The 16900-nt window shown below is 36.4% G+C and overlaps 1 protein-coding gene across 1 annotated transcript in view; it reads right to left on the reverse strand.

Moving 5' to 3' along the window:
- Positions 1–16900, reverse strand: part of nbas (NBAS subunit of NRZ tethering complex) — a 174465-nt gene that overhangs the window by 16796 nt on the left and 140769 nt on the right. The window contains exon 50 of the mRNA XM_017427358.3: positions 8677–8816. Coding sequence (XP_017282847.1) covers positions 8677–8816 — 140 coding nt within the window. The remainder of the gene's footprint in view (positions 1–8676; positions 8817–16900) is intronic.

Consider the following 16900-nt stretch of genomic DNA (forward strand, 5'->3'; position numbering starts at 1 on the left):
CCCTGGTTGTTGGCATCTGACTAAGGAACCCAAGACAGGTCACAAAAAAAAATTAAAAAATAGATATATTTGGAAGCTGTTTTACACAACACCCAGTGGGCAAAAAAAATACAACTTTTTACATGATTTGGCAATGTGCACACAAAACAATTGTAAACAAAGAGTCAGCAGACCAGAGAAGCTTTTCACTCTGATTCACCAACTAATAGCTTTGGCACCTCTTAATAACTCCTCAAAAACCATGATTTGTGGATTTTTGGAAGATCACTTGCATATTGGCAGTTTGCCATTTTTGTCATGCATTATGTGCAAAATCAATAAAGTCTGATTAATAACCTCTCTCTCCTTGTTGCGCTCCATGTTTTGGTCAAGAGCTGGGTGATACATTTTCCTCTGCAGGTTTTGACTAATTATTTAAAATACTGCTAATAATAAATCTAATGGTGAAACAGATGGGGGTTTTTTTTACCAACAAGAAAACACTTTATGAATAATTTTACACATGATCTGTAAAACACAGAAGCGTATTGGAAAGAAAGAGCATGTAAGTTGATCATTTAGATAATGTGTTTTTTATTTCAGATGAACGCCGTTTCATCCCATCATCTTAATTTTTATCCATTCATTTATGTTTTGCATGTTTACACCAAGGAGAAGGGCGTCCTGATCCTTCTTCCAATGAGGAACATTACTTCATTGCCCTTAAAACAATTAAGTTTCAGGGTATTACTTTAAAACAATGGGGTATGAGCAATAAGTCAACTTAAAAATAGTTTTACTGACAGGAATAAAAACATTTTAATGTTTAGTTTATTTCACTTCAGTGCATTATGTTTCGCAATATTGTCAATTATCCCTAACAAGCATAGAATTTTGTGATATAAATGGTGTCTTTAAAATATTTTATTGTATCCAAAAATATTTTCATGTTTAGTTTAGTGAATTCTGCTGCATTACGTTGGATAATATCACCATTCTTCCCGAACAGCCATAAATAAGCAATGTTTGCCAAAATCTGTTGCAGACTTAATAGCTAGTTTTACATATCATGTATGGGTATACTGATGTTCAGTCTGTTTACATGAAAGGAATTGTGACAACCGATGGTGTATTGATGTCTAGAAGGAGTATTCCATGTCGTAGTGGCATTTTTTAACCCCTAATATTTGCTACTTAAATTAAGGGCTAAGGAGTAGACATAGGCCTAACACTAAGAGGATAGAATTTGACTGAAGTCTTCTAAGGTAGAGGACATATTTAGTGTTTACATTTAAATCACAAAAGCTGAACCCTTCCTCTGTGATCTGTTTTAATTCCTGACGAAAAAGCCTACAATATTACAAAAAATGCAAAGAAAAAAATGAAAAAAAGTGGCATGCGTTTTTTTCTTTCATGGTGCATTTTTGGTTTTGTTGCATTTTCAGAAAAATGTTTGGGTTTTTTCCTGAAGGAAAGTGTTATTGCTTTTTTCTTATTATAACAATGTGCTTTAAACCTCAGGGCTATTTAATTATATTGTAAAAGCAAAATAGCATTTCACCACCTGAAACCACTGGAATGCTACAGTATTCATCGGTTTCTCTGCAGTCCTGATACCAGATGATAATCCTGTTAGACACCGACTGGATTACAGCAGATGACTACTGTTTGTGCACCATATGGCATACACTGTACACAATGAGTAATGTGATTACAGAAGCCCCATAAGAATAACAGACAGACATGAAAGCAGCCAAAATGATCAGGAGGTTTGCAGATAAACTAATGAATTCTGACTGTGACACGTGAGCGAGAAAGGAAGATGTTTGACCGTAATACTCCTGCTGTTAATATTAAACACCCACACTGTGCATTATCCCTCTCCTCGGTGTGTACACCAGGGAACAGCTGCCAGCACTGACAGGCGTCACTCTGTTGACACGCTCTTTTATGAGCTCTCCACGACCTTCACTGATGCCTCCAGAGAAACAGATTAGCTCCCAACAAGGCCAACAGATACAGGTGATGCTCGGCCAACACAACCTTCATGGATCTTTATTATTACACATCAGTCAGAGGAGGGGGGGGAGAGAGAGAAGATGAAAACCACAATCCTTTTCAGTGTCTCTTAATTAAATCCTGATGACATACAGTCATATTAAAGCCAGTAGAACTGCTGAGTAGAACAAATTTTAGTGGGTGTAGTGGTTAAAGCAAACACAAAGGCCTCATTGTATCTGACTGAAGCCACATGAGGAGAATCAAATGCCATTTTAGCCAAGTCAGAGGATGTAAATATTCATGCAACGTATGGAAAAAAAAAACATCTTTTAACTTGTTAAAACTATACTGACACTTCCAGCGGTTAGAAAATAGAAGCCGGCATGGAAGCACAGCTGGAGGTTTTGGAAGTGATTAACATGACAAGCAGAGCATTATTTATTGAACAGAGAGCAAAAGGAAAAGAAGATACTCTGAGATCAGAGGAGGAATCCGGGATGAATGTGTGCTTTTATTTCACTTATTTTGAAATGATCATGAGTAGACTGGAACTGGGCCTGTAAACTGTTGGTGACATGATGAGAAGCAGAAAGCTTCAAGAGGTTGAAATTTGATGTGGGATCAGGCTGCCAAAGTGTTTCTTCAGCAAACATGATAGGAAGCAGGCTGTAAGCTCCTGTGTGTGTGTGTGTGCCTCTCTACAAAACAAGTGAGAGATGTAAAAAGCCTGGAAAATAGGGAGACAGGACTTGAGAAAGAGAAAGAGAAAGAACAGAAGTGCCTGTGTGTGTGTCTGTCAGTGAAAAGGGCAGCTCTCCATCCAAGGATCAGGGTGTCTTGCCCTGACAAGCTGCTTCACCTCTGGAGGAAGCAGCCATGGGAACAAACAGAGTCTACTTATGGTGCTGGCAGACGACTGCTTTCTGTGCTTTTCCAGAGACTGGGGGAGAAAAGTGCTGCAGCATGAGACTCTGAGTGTCTGTGCTCTCGCCAACTCTGTCTCAGGGTGCAACGTGAGTCACAGCCACCCTCGATCCGTGTTTTGAATCGTGACTCGGTGTATGTGGACAAACTGAAGAAAAAGCTTTGTTCCCGACTCGTCTTTTGCAGTCTCGCGGAAACTAATCCTCACTTTATTACAAGGCTGCCACAAAACTAAGTTATAACTCAGTATTGATACCATTTGATACTTGATACCAATTTTATTACCCAGCACCAAGAATGGCAGGCAATCATCTAATTGGCTTTGTGTGTGTGTGTGTGTGTGTGTGTGTAGGTTTATTGTTTTATGAATCACTGGACAGAATCATTGGATGGATCTACAAATGACTACCCTTTGGAGTTAATTAGCATTATTTAAACTATTACGAAACACTTGATACTCACTAGTTGGTAAAATCAAGCTAGTATTGTTCTTTTTAGCTAATGCCCTGTAAATTCCTATTGTTTATTAAGTTTTTACAACTTTATAAATAACTGCATTCTTTACAATTTATTAATATTTCATAATGTACCCTTATTATAGAGTGGTACTATATTTTTTATTTCAGAAAGAAACAGTCACATAGTAAAGGTGTGATTTACAATTAAAAATATTAAAGTTAAGAAATACTAAGGCCAAAATAATGACTTTTTAAATTATAATAATTTTCTTCTAAACATCAGTTTAGTATTTCTATTGGCCAGTATCTGCTTATTACCACAATATTTACAAGTAATCACCAGTTAATGTAAAATCAATAATAATTTGATAAGTTGAATGCTGACCAAGGTTAACTGGCCAACACATCCATCACTTTTAAGAGCTGCACACAAATATTGTTTCTCAGAGTCAGACGTTCAGTAAAAACTTCATTTTTACAAACAATTGAATCAGACTTAAATGCAGTGAACAGCAACTCCTCCTTTAACACGTTTGAATATTCCGAGTTATGCTTTCATTTCGTTCTCTTCTGCAGTCTGATATTACGATTTCTACTTTTACACGCTGCAGTTTATCAGTGCAGCTGCTCCTGGACAGTTTCCAGTCATACTATTGTGCTTTATAATCGTTTTCTGTTTAAAGTTTGTGGTTGAGTCAGCAAACGAGTTTTCCCCATGAATATTGGGCCACTTAGACAGCAAAACACAAAACACTTACAGTAGTAAACTGCTGGAGGGTTTGTGTCCAAATTAATATTCATTTGTCATTTGTCTCCTAAAAACACAAAATCATCTATTAGTTGGCAGCTAATTTTCTTTTTACGTCTCTTTGCTTGAGTCTTGTTTAGGTCATAGGGCCTACAAAAGCATTGACGACAAACTGCGGTGATATGACAACAATATCAAAATCTTGCATATTTATAATGTTGCAGTAACTTTGGCTTATTGCTCACACAAGACACATTTCTTAAAAGATGAAAAATAAAGAAGAATCTGAATGTATATGTTATACTGGTGTGGTGAGTTGTAATATATTGTCCTCAAAAGTGGTTGCAAAACGTAATAAAATGATTAACTCTGGAGTCCTGACAAAGATTAAAAGAATAAAACAACCCTAAGTTATTTTGATGTTAGTGACAGCAGCATTTCAGTATTAAAGTTACTTTGTGTTGATGTGTTCAGCTTATCAAAAGTTACATATCTGACTGCAGGATGCTGGAGGATGTTGGAACACCTAGAGGGAGTAAAGGCAACAATCTTGGCATCAGTCAAAAATGGAAATATGATGAACTGCCTCCTGTAGACACATGGTGGTTGAAGTTAACCATGTTTCGTGCACAGAGAAACTGTAATCGAATCCTTCGAGACTTAAATGAGGTATTTGAGGGTTAGGTTATTCTGAGTTTTGTGTCCCAATTTATGAACCTATTGTTTACATGCAAAAGGCCCGGTGGGCATAGATGAGACCTCGATTTCAGGCTTCTGTGCTTTAAATAAGTGCAGCTATTTGCAGTATAGTTAATGTAGTGTATGCATGCACACTGCAGTAAATGACCTTGAGAACCTTAAAGACGGAGGATTCAACAAATAAGACAAGACAAAAACAAAACAAAGCAGCCACAGCATTCTGAGATTAAAGGACATTATTGCAGTTGGCTGTCTCAGCAGTTTGACCGCTATAATACTCTTAAAGTCAAAGAAGTTTCAGTAAAACCCCAAAGCACAACTGTGTCTAAAACTAATCCCATTTCTCTGACTACTTATATACAGAAACCAGGGTCTTGCAGAACAATTAGTCTCCTATCCTGAGTAGTGGGAAGATTCTGCATCTAATGGGCTATTTCCACAATATGAGCTTTTTTAAGTGGCCCAGGTACCTTGTCAGGAAATCAGAGGCTTGACTTGCAGCTCTTGTGAGGGAATTACAGCATATATTGAGTTCCACAGTCATTTCGTAAGGCCCCGTCCACGGTACCTTCTGCTGCCTCCAGCAACTACTGAGGCAGAGTTGGCTCAAATCAAAGTCAGTACGGCACTACATCCTCCACAGCTTCATTCATACGGCACGGCACAGAGTGACTCAAATATCAATAAACTGTAAGATGGATAATTCTTACAGTTATATATAGGAGTTCAGGCTGAGCTAAAATAAGATCCACTGTAAATAATTTTTTAAAAAGCATGAGCGAACACGCTAAAAGCTTTTGCCGATCGTGTAACAGTGGCTAATCTAAAGTAATGAATTCCTGGCTTTGTCAGTTGAATCGCTTTAAATAACACTGACCTTCAGAAACATTTATCATGTTTTGAAAGATGCAGTGACAATGCAATGAAATGGTCCCAGTTTGGCAAGCAGTCTTTTTAATGTCAACTGTTTGACCCATGTCTTCCTGTGCTTAACATTGGCATGGCAAAAAAGGCCTAAAGATGTGACCAGGACATATTTCCCCTTCACAAATACAAAACTGTTTTGAGTGTTTTCCGGTTTAAACTGGTCTTCTGATGCTGGCTAGTGACGAATTACACCTGTGCTGAAAACTACAGTGACAGTTTTCTCATAATTTATAAATATTATTCTCTTTATTTTCCTGGAGGTCTTCTTCACCATCAAACTGTGGTGATGGGAACGTCTCACCTCATGAGGTTTGTGTGACAAATAAAAAACAAAAAAAAAATACCATTTGAATATTCCCAGTCACACTTTGTTTCTTCTCAGAAAAGCATGCTTTGTTTTTGCCATGACAGCCAGGCGAGTAAATAGAAAAATACAAGTGAACAAAATAATTGCTTTTGCATTTTCTTTAAAATAAAGACTCAAATAATCACTTTGCCCTTTGAATATCATCCTGCCTGCAAATAACTCAACACCATCTGCATTCTTAAAGTTTATTTGTCCAAATGACTCTTTAGAATAGACAGAGCCACATTTCAATTAAAAGCTTGGTTTCTACATCTTTGCATGTGTTATTGCAGCTTTTCCCCCTCCTATCTGTTCTGACAACAGACTTCATGGATATTGGTCTCAAAGAAAAAATGTTCCCACAAAAAGCCCTAACAACAGAAACCAACCAAACTAAGCTTCAGATTGATCTGAACCAATTTAACATTTCATTTTTAATAGGTTTAAAAATTTCACACTTATTTTTTAGCTCAGATTAGAATGTCTTTGCAATGTGTGTTTCTAAACCTGAGCTAATAATGGTCAACAAATTAATAAAATCATCAGAGCTTATGAAGTTTAACATCCAGACACACTGTTATCCACAGGCTGCTGCCTTTAAGTTCTTTCGGAGGAGGTAAAGAACTCCAGTCTAAATTGTGGATCGAAGCCATTTGAACAACAGTCTGCTTTGATTGAGCTGGAAGGATAAACCCTGTATTGTCCCTGCGGTCCTCAGAGTGAAGCTCGCTTTTAATCGAGAACAATGGAGCAGAAGAAGAGCAATCACATCATTAGGCACTTATCGATAATACAGCCAACTTTTGCTGAGGCTCATAAGAAACCAGCTGGTGCAGGAAGCCCAGAACCTAAGGCTCTGAGAAGCTCGACTCCATTCACACAACTCATGTCAGCGAATGATTAAAGACACAATTTTCAACAGCTATTCTTGGTGAAATGAAAACTTATTACAAAGTAGATGCCCGTTCAAAATGTCAGCGTCTCCATGCATCCATTGTTTTTGAATAAAACCAGTGTCTGTGGCTGACTGTGTTCTACTTTTAAAAAGGTATTTAAGAGACTGCTTTAACCCAAAATACAAGGAACACCTATTATTTTCTGAAGGTGTGGAAAGCGCAGCACAACACAGCATGGCTACAAAGAAGAGATCACAATCAATTTATTTCAGTGCTAAACACAGCTATTAAACAAACTGTAGGTTGGATATTTTTTAGATAAATGCATGGAGGAATAAAGTCTGCAATGAGGTGCAAAGATGAGGTTCAAACAGCAGCAGAAGCTATTAACCCCTTTGATTCTGGGAAAATATTTCCAACTCCTGAGAACATTTATATGCAAATAAATGATGAATTATTAAAAAAAAAAAAAGTGAATACTAAAACATTTGATGGCTACAACAAAAGTTAAAATAGAACATATTTGCGATCAATAACGAAGTGTGAATTTTTTGAATAATAATAATGATAAGACTCAAAGATAATAAATTTGCAGCATTGCACCACCTGAGTAATACTGTGTGGGTCTTTACACAACTTTTTACAGGTTAGGATGTGAAAACAAAACCACTGAGAATGTCCTTTGGTATTTGGCTACAAATCTGTTCAATTCCTGTTAGTCGACAATGTGGACAAAGTTTTGGTTGGTGGTAAGATTTAAACTGGAGAATTGCCCAGAACAAGATGCTGCTCCACCAACTGGGAATGATATACTTCTTTCATGTTGGTTTGGTCTCTATTGTTTTAAACTCACCTCCTCCCAATACATTAATACATTTACTTCAAGAACACACACTTCACTTTCTGCCTAACATTTCACATCATTCCAAGTGCAATTGTAACTAAGAGAAAATTCTATTATTCACATCATCTTTCAGTCTTTTTTAATGTTGTGACTGACCAGTGTATAACACTATATTATTAACCGTTTTTACTTAAAAGATCATAACACTGGGCCCAATAAAGTTTTGGGCGCAGTTTTCCATTTTTATATAAGGGAGACTAAACAACAAATTCACAAAAGCATGGCACAATACAAGTGGCGAGTTCTTCAGGTCAAGACACTGACACTCTGTTAGTGACAGCAATGTGTATATTTTGACCAAGGATTATGGATGGTTTGAGAGAGAAGTAAAATAGGCCGTCTATGTCAAATAGCCAACATTAAACAGAGGAGGAGGTCCCATGTTTCCCCCACTCAGCTCATAGAGTGCAGCTTTAAATCTGATCCCAAAGCAATTTCTCACCAATTCACCCTTTCATGCATGTGACCCAGGATAAAAAGAACCAAAAACCTTAAGAACCCTCAGGAAGGATGGTAGGGAGAGTGATTAGAATGTGAGTTTTGGAGCTAACAAAAAAACTACGGCTCTGCACAGTTTATAAACTTAGAACTTTGCACTTTTCAGTTTGAACTGACAAAAATGCTCAAATAAGAAGCAAACCCCAAAAATTCTTTAAAAAAAAAGTTCATTAAACTTATTAGGATTACTATGTCGAACACCATGCATACTGGATGCATTTAAGTTTGGTGTTAATTCCAATATTCGACATTTGGGAAGAGACTGAAAAGGAATAATAAATGTAATTCAAACTTACACTTCCTCTTTCATCATGGGTGGCCATGCTTGTAGGAGAAGCATGAGTAACTGAAAGTCCTCCCACTTCTGCGCTGCATTTAGCAGTTCCCGGAAAAGGTCGTATCTTTTGTCCTCATCCTCCACATCCTCTACCTGAACCTGGTGAAGAGAAAGCTGAGAGTTAGGAAGGCAAATCAGTCTGAGAGCAAAAAGCAATAAGTGGCTTAAAGGACTAATGAAATTTAAGTTTTGCACATATCATTCAGCATGAAATTTTGTGAATCAAGAGAGTTCAGAGAACCCATTCCAAATAAACATAATAATAAACAGCATCAGCATCCACCGGACAGTTCAGCTCAGTGAAGTATTATGACAAAAGACTGTACAATAAGACAAAACCAAATACAGACTACAATCAGTACTTCAAAGCTTTAAATAAGAGATTGAACAGAAGGAGCAACATCTGATGTCTAATGGCACAGATCATAGTTATTAAAACTCACCTGTGGGACAAGTTAATCTATTCCTCTAAGCTGAACAGAGAATGAGAATGGGAGTGTGAGAAAAGAGAATAAAATGGAACAACTGAAGGTTAATGTGAAAAAAAGAGAGGAGACATGGAAGTGGCAAAGGCAAGGGAAAGTAATTAATGTTCTTCTCTAAGGTTGGCTTCAAGTGTGATTTAACAGTTCAGAGAGCGGCTGATTTCTGATGTGACCACAACCAGGCAAAGCATGGCTGCCGCAGAGATGGGCTCTGTTTTAAACAGCCATATATGCACACACCTACACACAAAGCATACACATCATTTGCAGCCAAAAGATTTCAAAAATTGTTCTCACATTTTAAAAAATATTTTTTATATGTATGCACTGCACAGATTTGTTCTGTTCTGGTGATAGTTTCGATAATTTGAAGCTGGGTTATACGGCGGGTTTTGAACAACAATATCTTACTTGACGTTGATTGCTCTTTGAACAACTTCAGGTTTGAAAAACAGAGTTAAATTCTGAGCGACTTGACAAGCTAACACCCAGTCTGAGCGGAGCCGAAACCAAAGTGGACTGCTGCTGTCATCAGCTGAATGCTTTTAAAAAACCTTTTACACCACTGTTAATTTCACATTACATGGCTATTCCTGCTGGAAGTGCCAAAGCTAGCTGCCACTGCTGCGATTTACACTTACAAACAGCCCCAGAATTCTACATAAATAATTCATGCAAAACTGAGGTTTCAGAGACTGGAGGTGTAATAAGATCACAGATATCCACATTGGTCCTGGCCTCACTAAGACAAACCGTGAGCTCATTAATTACAGTCAAAAACTGAAGCCTTTCAAAAAGCTATCCACAAAATGAAAGATTTTAATTGTTCAAACCTTTCCACCAAACTTTGGTTCAAAAGATCTAAACTTTCCCTCTAGGCTCCTGAGAGCTGCAGCTTTGTTTACTCTTCTCAGATATTAACGGTGCCTCTACTTTGAGTGTAAAAGTACATTAAACTAAACTGGCAGCACAATAGGACCATACCTCTTGTTGTAGACAATTGCCTTATGATAGAGGGTGAAGAAATAAATGAGTACAGCTTAAGCTCAGGACCCTCTGAAAATAGGGGTCATTTGGGAAACTGAAATAGAATCTTAACTACCTGTAAAAAGGCCTGAATGTGATCTAAAGTTCTCAGATCCATCACTGCATGTCAGCTGCAACCCAGAGCCTGTTCATCACTGTTACTGCCTCACAGAACATCTAACTCCGGAAGCATTTTATACGTTTTACAGCCACTATTATTCTTTATATCTTAGAAAATTTAAGGACAGACGAGACATTTGCATTACCTAATTACAATTTATCTTAAGGAAAAATATAATTCAATTAGAAATACAATTAAAATATGCATATAAAAAAACTGATACCATATCTGTCTTCCTGCCTAGGCACACACATCAAAACTCACCTCGAATTACTGAAAATTAAATCAGTGCCAATTATCATGTGAGTGTTAGGATTTTATTTTTGTAACAAGAAAGGATAGCAATTTTACCTAGTACGTAAAAACATTTATTTCAGTAATGTACAAAGCACACGGTGCAGAAGGGGGAAAAAGCAGAATGATGGATGGGAATTGTAAGCCAATATAACAACTGGAATAAAGGCGGTGACAAATCTCAATGTTTTTGTTCTTTTTAATCAAACAGGCAGTTTAGATGTACATCTAAAGTGATATTGAATTGTTTTGTGAATTATTTCAAAATGGCAAAAAATATTTTAATTATATTTAGACTTTTAATAACGTTTATTTATAATTGACAACATTGGAAGTCACAAGCCTGACTTGACCAGCTTTGCACTGAGCTGGTATAGGACATTTTTCCCATTCTTTACATTTTGCTGCATCCGTCCCCACAGAAAGACACTGCCGTCGCCATGTTTGACTGTAGTGATGTGTTCCTGTTCCTCAGATGTTTCACAGACCTGGTTTCCCCACGCTTACTGTGGAGAATTCTGTCAAAAATAATCAAATGTAAGGATTTTACTTCTCAGGGCCTACGAGTCCCTCAAGTGCTCTTTGGAAAATTTTCCATAAAAAAAGAGGGACATGGTCAAGTCATCCACTTTTCCGAGGAACAGGTTTTTGAGGCCAACCACAAAGGCTTGTTAGTTGAGTGCTGCACTGATTGTCCTACTCATTGGCAGACCAATTGTACAGACGGTGACTAGAAGTTTCAGCTTGATCGGCTTGACCGATAACCAGCTGATCTTGTTTTTATTTGTTCTTTTGCTTGTTTTTTAATTTAGAAATGAAAAAATATATTTTGTATTAGGTAAATTATAACCCCCTAGAGAGATATGGAAATCAGAAGAAATGGGAATGGGCAAGTAAAGTTATCCATCTCAACAAAAGAACTCTAGATCTACAGTCTGGAAAAGATCATGTAGACAAATACTTCAAGTTATTGCTGCTAAAGGTTTTTGTATATACTGCTGATTAACTTAATTAGTTTAACACACTGCTTCAGCTGGTTAGTTTTCTACAAAAAAATTTAATGTAATATGCCCTACATTGGTTGTATTTATCCAGTTTTAAGACATGTTTAGAACCAGATGGTGTTTTACTATCCCTGATATAAATAAAACTTTATAGCTGAAACAGGAACATGCACAAACACACCTTCCAAGTTAAGAAAGAGGCAGACTTATCTTTTATCAGCACAAAAAAGATCACGCAATCTAACTTTAACCACTGAGAATGAGAAGTTTGCTCCATAAAAAAAGAGGGACATGGTCAAGTGCATGCATGCAGGAAATAATGCAAGCATGCAAATTAAAAAAGGCCCAAAACATATTTTTATATGCTGACTCAGAAAACAGTGCTATTAAAACAAATTAAAAACACACTTCAGACTCGCCCACTGTGACTGAAAGTAGCCAAGCTTTTAGCAAATGGTACACAGGGACGCAGTGAGCAAAAGGTTACCAAGGAAATAAATTTAGTGAGCAGTGGGAGGCTGAAAGAAATGAAACATAACAACCGGTACTTACTAGTAGCCACTTTATTGCTTTTGACACCCTTTTACTTAGCAGCACAAGACAAAGTTCTAAACTGGACACGAGAGCTTGTGTGTAAAATGCAAAATGCAACACTGTAAAAAGGCCATTTCTAAACTGCTCCTATTTGCTCATGAATTCTTAAGCTTATACAATTTTAAAGGACATCATAGATGTAGGAAAAACAATAAGGGAATTGTGAGGTAAAAGTCAACCAATTTTTTTTTTTCCAATGACCAATATATAGTACCAGATTTTAGAAATTAGAGCATTCAATGGTCAATTTGTGACCAAAAATTTCTGTTTTTGGACCATAAATATAACAGTTTACTTACTATAATACAAAAACTATTTTTTTTAAACTCTTATTAAAGAAATTTATTTTCTTGTGAAAAAATACCTAATTGATTGGAAAAACAGTAAATTCTAATTGACTGCTGCTTATATCAAGACTACACAAGCCACTAATGATAACATCCTTGAGGCAATGACTTTGGTTTGGACTCACAGACAGCAAACATGTTTATTATGTAAAAAATAATATTATGGTTATTTTATTATTTGGTCAACTTCCTGCTTGGTCTGCTGTTGTGATGAAAAAAGCACCATTGCCATTAAAAGCACCTCCATCATGGGGAGTGCACTGACACAAGGATGTAGAGTCACAACATTGCCACAGATGAACCGATCTTTTAAGCTCACTGATATAGTCAGGCATGAACAATAACATTTTTTTTTTTTAAATTGATCTAATCAATCAGCTGACTGATCAATTGGTCCACCTTTAGTTTGGGGACATTTTATATGGTTTTATGTATGTAGAAATTTAAGTGGGAACTAGCAGAGTCCTTTGTCTTATCACAAAGACAAGCTAAAAGTTTCAGTAAAAATATACAAGATTAATAACACTTTTTATTAGAACTGAAAACAATTACAGGGAGTGTTTCGATTTGGCAAAAGCAGCTTGTGTAGTCAAATACAATATCTCTGAACTGATTAAAAACTGCAGTGCTGACTAACCCAGCTATCGGCATAAGATAATAAAAACACGGGGGAAGGAGAGGATGTGTACAAGTGTGTGTTGGAGAAACTGAAGCAAACAGATAAATAGAGCAGAAAATTTTCAGAAGGCATTTGTGGGAAATATCCCACATACAGATCAAGTTGAAATGATAGAAATGAAGATGATGTAAAAAAAAAAAACTGCAGCAGACATGACCAGATGATGTTTCATTTTATGAAGCAAAACAACAGAGGGCAGACAGTGTAAAAGAGTTGTATATTCCCCCTGAGACTTATTGACATGAGAGTGATATCACTTTGTTTAAAGGAGACCAACACACACGTACAGAAATCAAAACATAATCGGGATCATACATTCAGACCAGCAAGTATACACAGACATTTGGAAACAATCAGCTGAATGCCACGGAAATGAAGCCCCAACAAAATCCTGTGAATTTATTTCCTCCATATGTCACAGTTTCCTTAAAGAAAAAGCTCTCAGAAGATTAATATTTAAACTTCAAAGCGCTCAGCTGAAGACTTTTAAATCCGAACTGCTTTCAACACACAGGTGACATTTGAAGTTAATACTGTAGATAATTTCTGACACACATTGGTGTGCTATACTCTAAAGATTTATGGGTAACTATGATGAGCAGTTACACAGTCATGGGGGGAAAAAAGTACACCCTTTTCCAGTTCGAGGGTTTTTTGCATCAGGATTTAAAGAAAAATGATCTGGTCCTTACCAGGTTATAAAACGATTCAGTTCTAAATTTAAGAATACAAAAACACACAACAGATTCCATTATGTCATTATTAATTAAACGAAAACTATGCCAAAATGGAAAAGCTGTGTGAAAAACTACATTCGCTCAGCAACAATAACTTAAAGTAGTTGTTTTCAAAAAGACTTGTCAGTCTGTCGCATCACTGTGGAGAAATTTTGGCCCACTGCTCTTTACAACATTGCTTCAGTTCATTAAGGTTTAAGGACTTATCTTCCTTCACATCTCCCTTCTTAAGGTTTCAGTCAGGTTATGGTCTGGATTTCGACTTGGACCATTGCACCACCTCAGTTTGTTTCTTGTTTAGCCATTCTATTGTAGGTTTGCTGCTGTGTATAAGATCATCGTCCTGCTGTAGGACCTCACATTTAACTCTAGATTATTTTGGTGAACAAAGGACTTCATGGTCAATTTAATGACTGCAAGGTGTCCAGGTCCTGCGGCTACAAAACAAGCCCAAATCATTACCCCTCCACCATCATGCTTGACAGTTGAAATGATATGTTTGTGCTGATATGCTGTGTTGGGTTTGCTCTTTACATTATGGTCATACATATCTTCTTTAGTCTCAACGATCCAAATTGTTCCAGGAGTTTTGTGGGTGATTCAAACCTAATTTGTGCTGCCATATTGTTTTATAGAGAGAAGAGTCTTTCTCCTGGCAACCCTTCCAAACAAGCCATAACAGTTAACAGTCTAATAGTCCTGTCATGAACTTTAACCTGCTAACTGAGACCTGTAGATCCTGAGACGGAGCTCATAGGTTATTTTTTTAATGCCTCTGAACTCCGCACAGTCTGACCTTGGGGTGAATATGCTGGAAAGATTGGCAGCTGTCTTAATTGTTTTCCACTTGTGAATTAGTTTTCTTACTGCAGAATAATGGTCTACAAATTTCATCCATCCATCGTGGAGGTAACAGATCCAGGAGGGAAACCCAGAGAGGGTGGACTTTCTTTTCCCCATGACTGTACAGCTATGAAAGCTCCTAAACAGCTTTTGGATCTTTTAATTTCTACACAGTTGAATATTTATGATCCACGGAGACAGATCTTCTAAATACGTCTATTTATTTTCTTTTATTACGTGTTATTATTGATGGTTTGCCATTAAATTCACAAGAGGCAAATGCAAAGCAGCAAATGGTTGGCTGAAAGACAGGATCTTAGATTTCCTGGGTGGGTACCGTCTTTGGTGCACATAAAATACACAAAGTACTGTTTTTAAAGCTTAATGTTGTGTATAATGTATATTCATCAGGTTTTATTGGCATAACAATTAATCTTTTACTACTCATGCCATAGATAGTTATAGTATTTATGCGTTTCTGCTCACAAACTTAAATCTAAGTGATAAAATCATGGCATTACCACCCTAGTTTCAGTTCTGAACTGTAAAAAATGAATAAATTTTCAACCTTATTATTTTGATCAGTAGTGTCACGTCAGCCTCGTTAGATAACTACAGTATGTTTAATGGCAGCTAACAAAACAGCAATGCAAGTTTATTTTAAGAAGGCAAGCAAAACAAAGAACTTTGAAAGAAATCATTGAACTCTAAAACCTAAAAAGATCATCTGTTTTGTTTTTTTGCCATCCTTTAAAAAAGTTACTGATATTTATTCAGGTTGTCCTCACACCATTTGTGTTTTAAGGCCACCTTTAAGAACACAAAAAACAGTTCATTGCTCTTAAATGAAAGCTGTACAAAGTGGTTGAGAACCTTTCTTGTCTGTGGCGATTTTGGAAAAAAAGTGTTTTAAATTAAACCATTTTGGTCTATAGTCAGTGCCAAAAATTGAAGATAGATAGATAGATCGTTGATGAAATGTTCTGAAATTATCAAACTGCAGCATCAATCCAGATATGGCAAAACTACACTGAAGTAGTCTGTCCTTTCCTGTAAAGTAGTTCTGGCAATTCGTGCAACTATGGTAGACTAGAATAAAGTAAGCTAAAACTGAAAGACGCATCCTCAAATTAAGCTTTAATTGTCTTAAGCCAATGCTTTTGATCACTGCCTTCGTGGGAAGGTAATTAAGAAGCTTAAATTCAAACAAAAGCATCTTAATCATTAAATTGTCTTGATTTATTACAAAACAAGGCTTCAAAATCAAGTCCACCACTTCTAATAGTAACAAAACCCTAAAAGAAACAGCACAGCAAAGAGAAAGATTTCTAAACCCTCATGACAAAAGATTTCAAACCTGCAACTACATCCCTTTATTTTTTTTGCAATTATTCAAGCTGTGACCTCTAACCTTCTTTTGATCCCTTTAGACATAAAATTGAAAAATGTAGGAAAAGCTTAAAAGGTTTGCCGAACAATCTAAAACCACAATGTAAATTTATGAGCCCAGTTCATTTCAAACACCGTTTAATGTTTTGAGCTGCAGCTTTTAAACACAAAGACACTGTCACAGTAAAAAAAACTAAAAACTGTCATGCTGTGCAACTTCTCCCAGTTCAGACTTCAAGAACTATATCATAATAAGAAAATACTCCACCTTCTATAGTTCACTGATATAGCACATGTTGGATGTATATTTACATTAAAGTATTTTTTTAAAGAACAACTAAAACACAACTAATGTTTGATGTACAGAAAAAATTCATTTAATAAGCAACGCTAAAGCTAACTCTGGTGGTAAAAAACCTAAAGAAAAAAGTGTTTTTCCTCCTGGGAGAAAGGAGGAATACAAAATACTCTTCAAAATTTAGATGATTCATTTTTTTCTTTATCATACAATTTTCATTTTTCTAAAAAGCCAAGTGTGTGTCAAAAGATCTTTAAAAAAAAAAAAAAACTAATGTTTTTTTAAGACCAGTCTGTACATTTACTTTCTTTTCTGGCCTCCTCAGGTATCAGTGAGTCACTTTTTAAATAGTTTTTTTTGTTTATT

The sequence above is a fragment of the Kryptolebias marmoratus genome, linkage group LG19, assembly GCF_001649575.2.
Source record: "Kryptolebias marmoratus isolate JLee-2015 linkage group LG19, ASM164957v2, whole genome shotgun sequence".
NCBI lineage: Eukaryota > Metazoa > Chordata > Actinopteri > Cyprinodontiformes > Rivulidae > Kryptolebias > Kryptolebias marmoratus.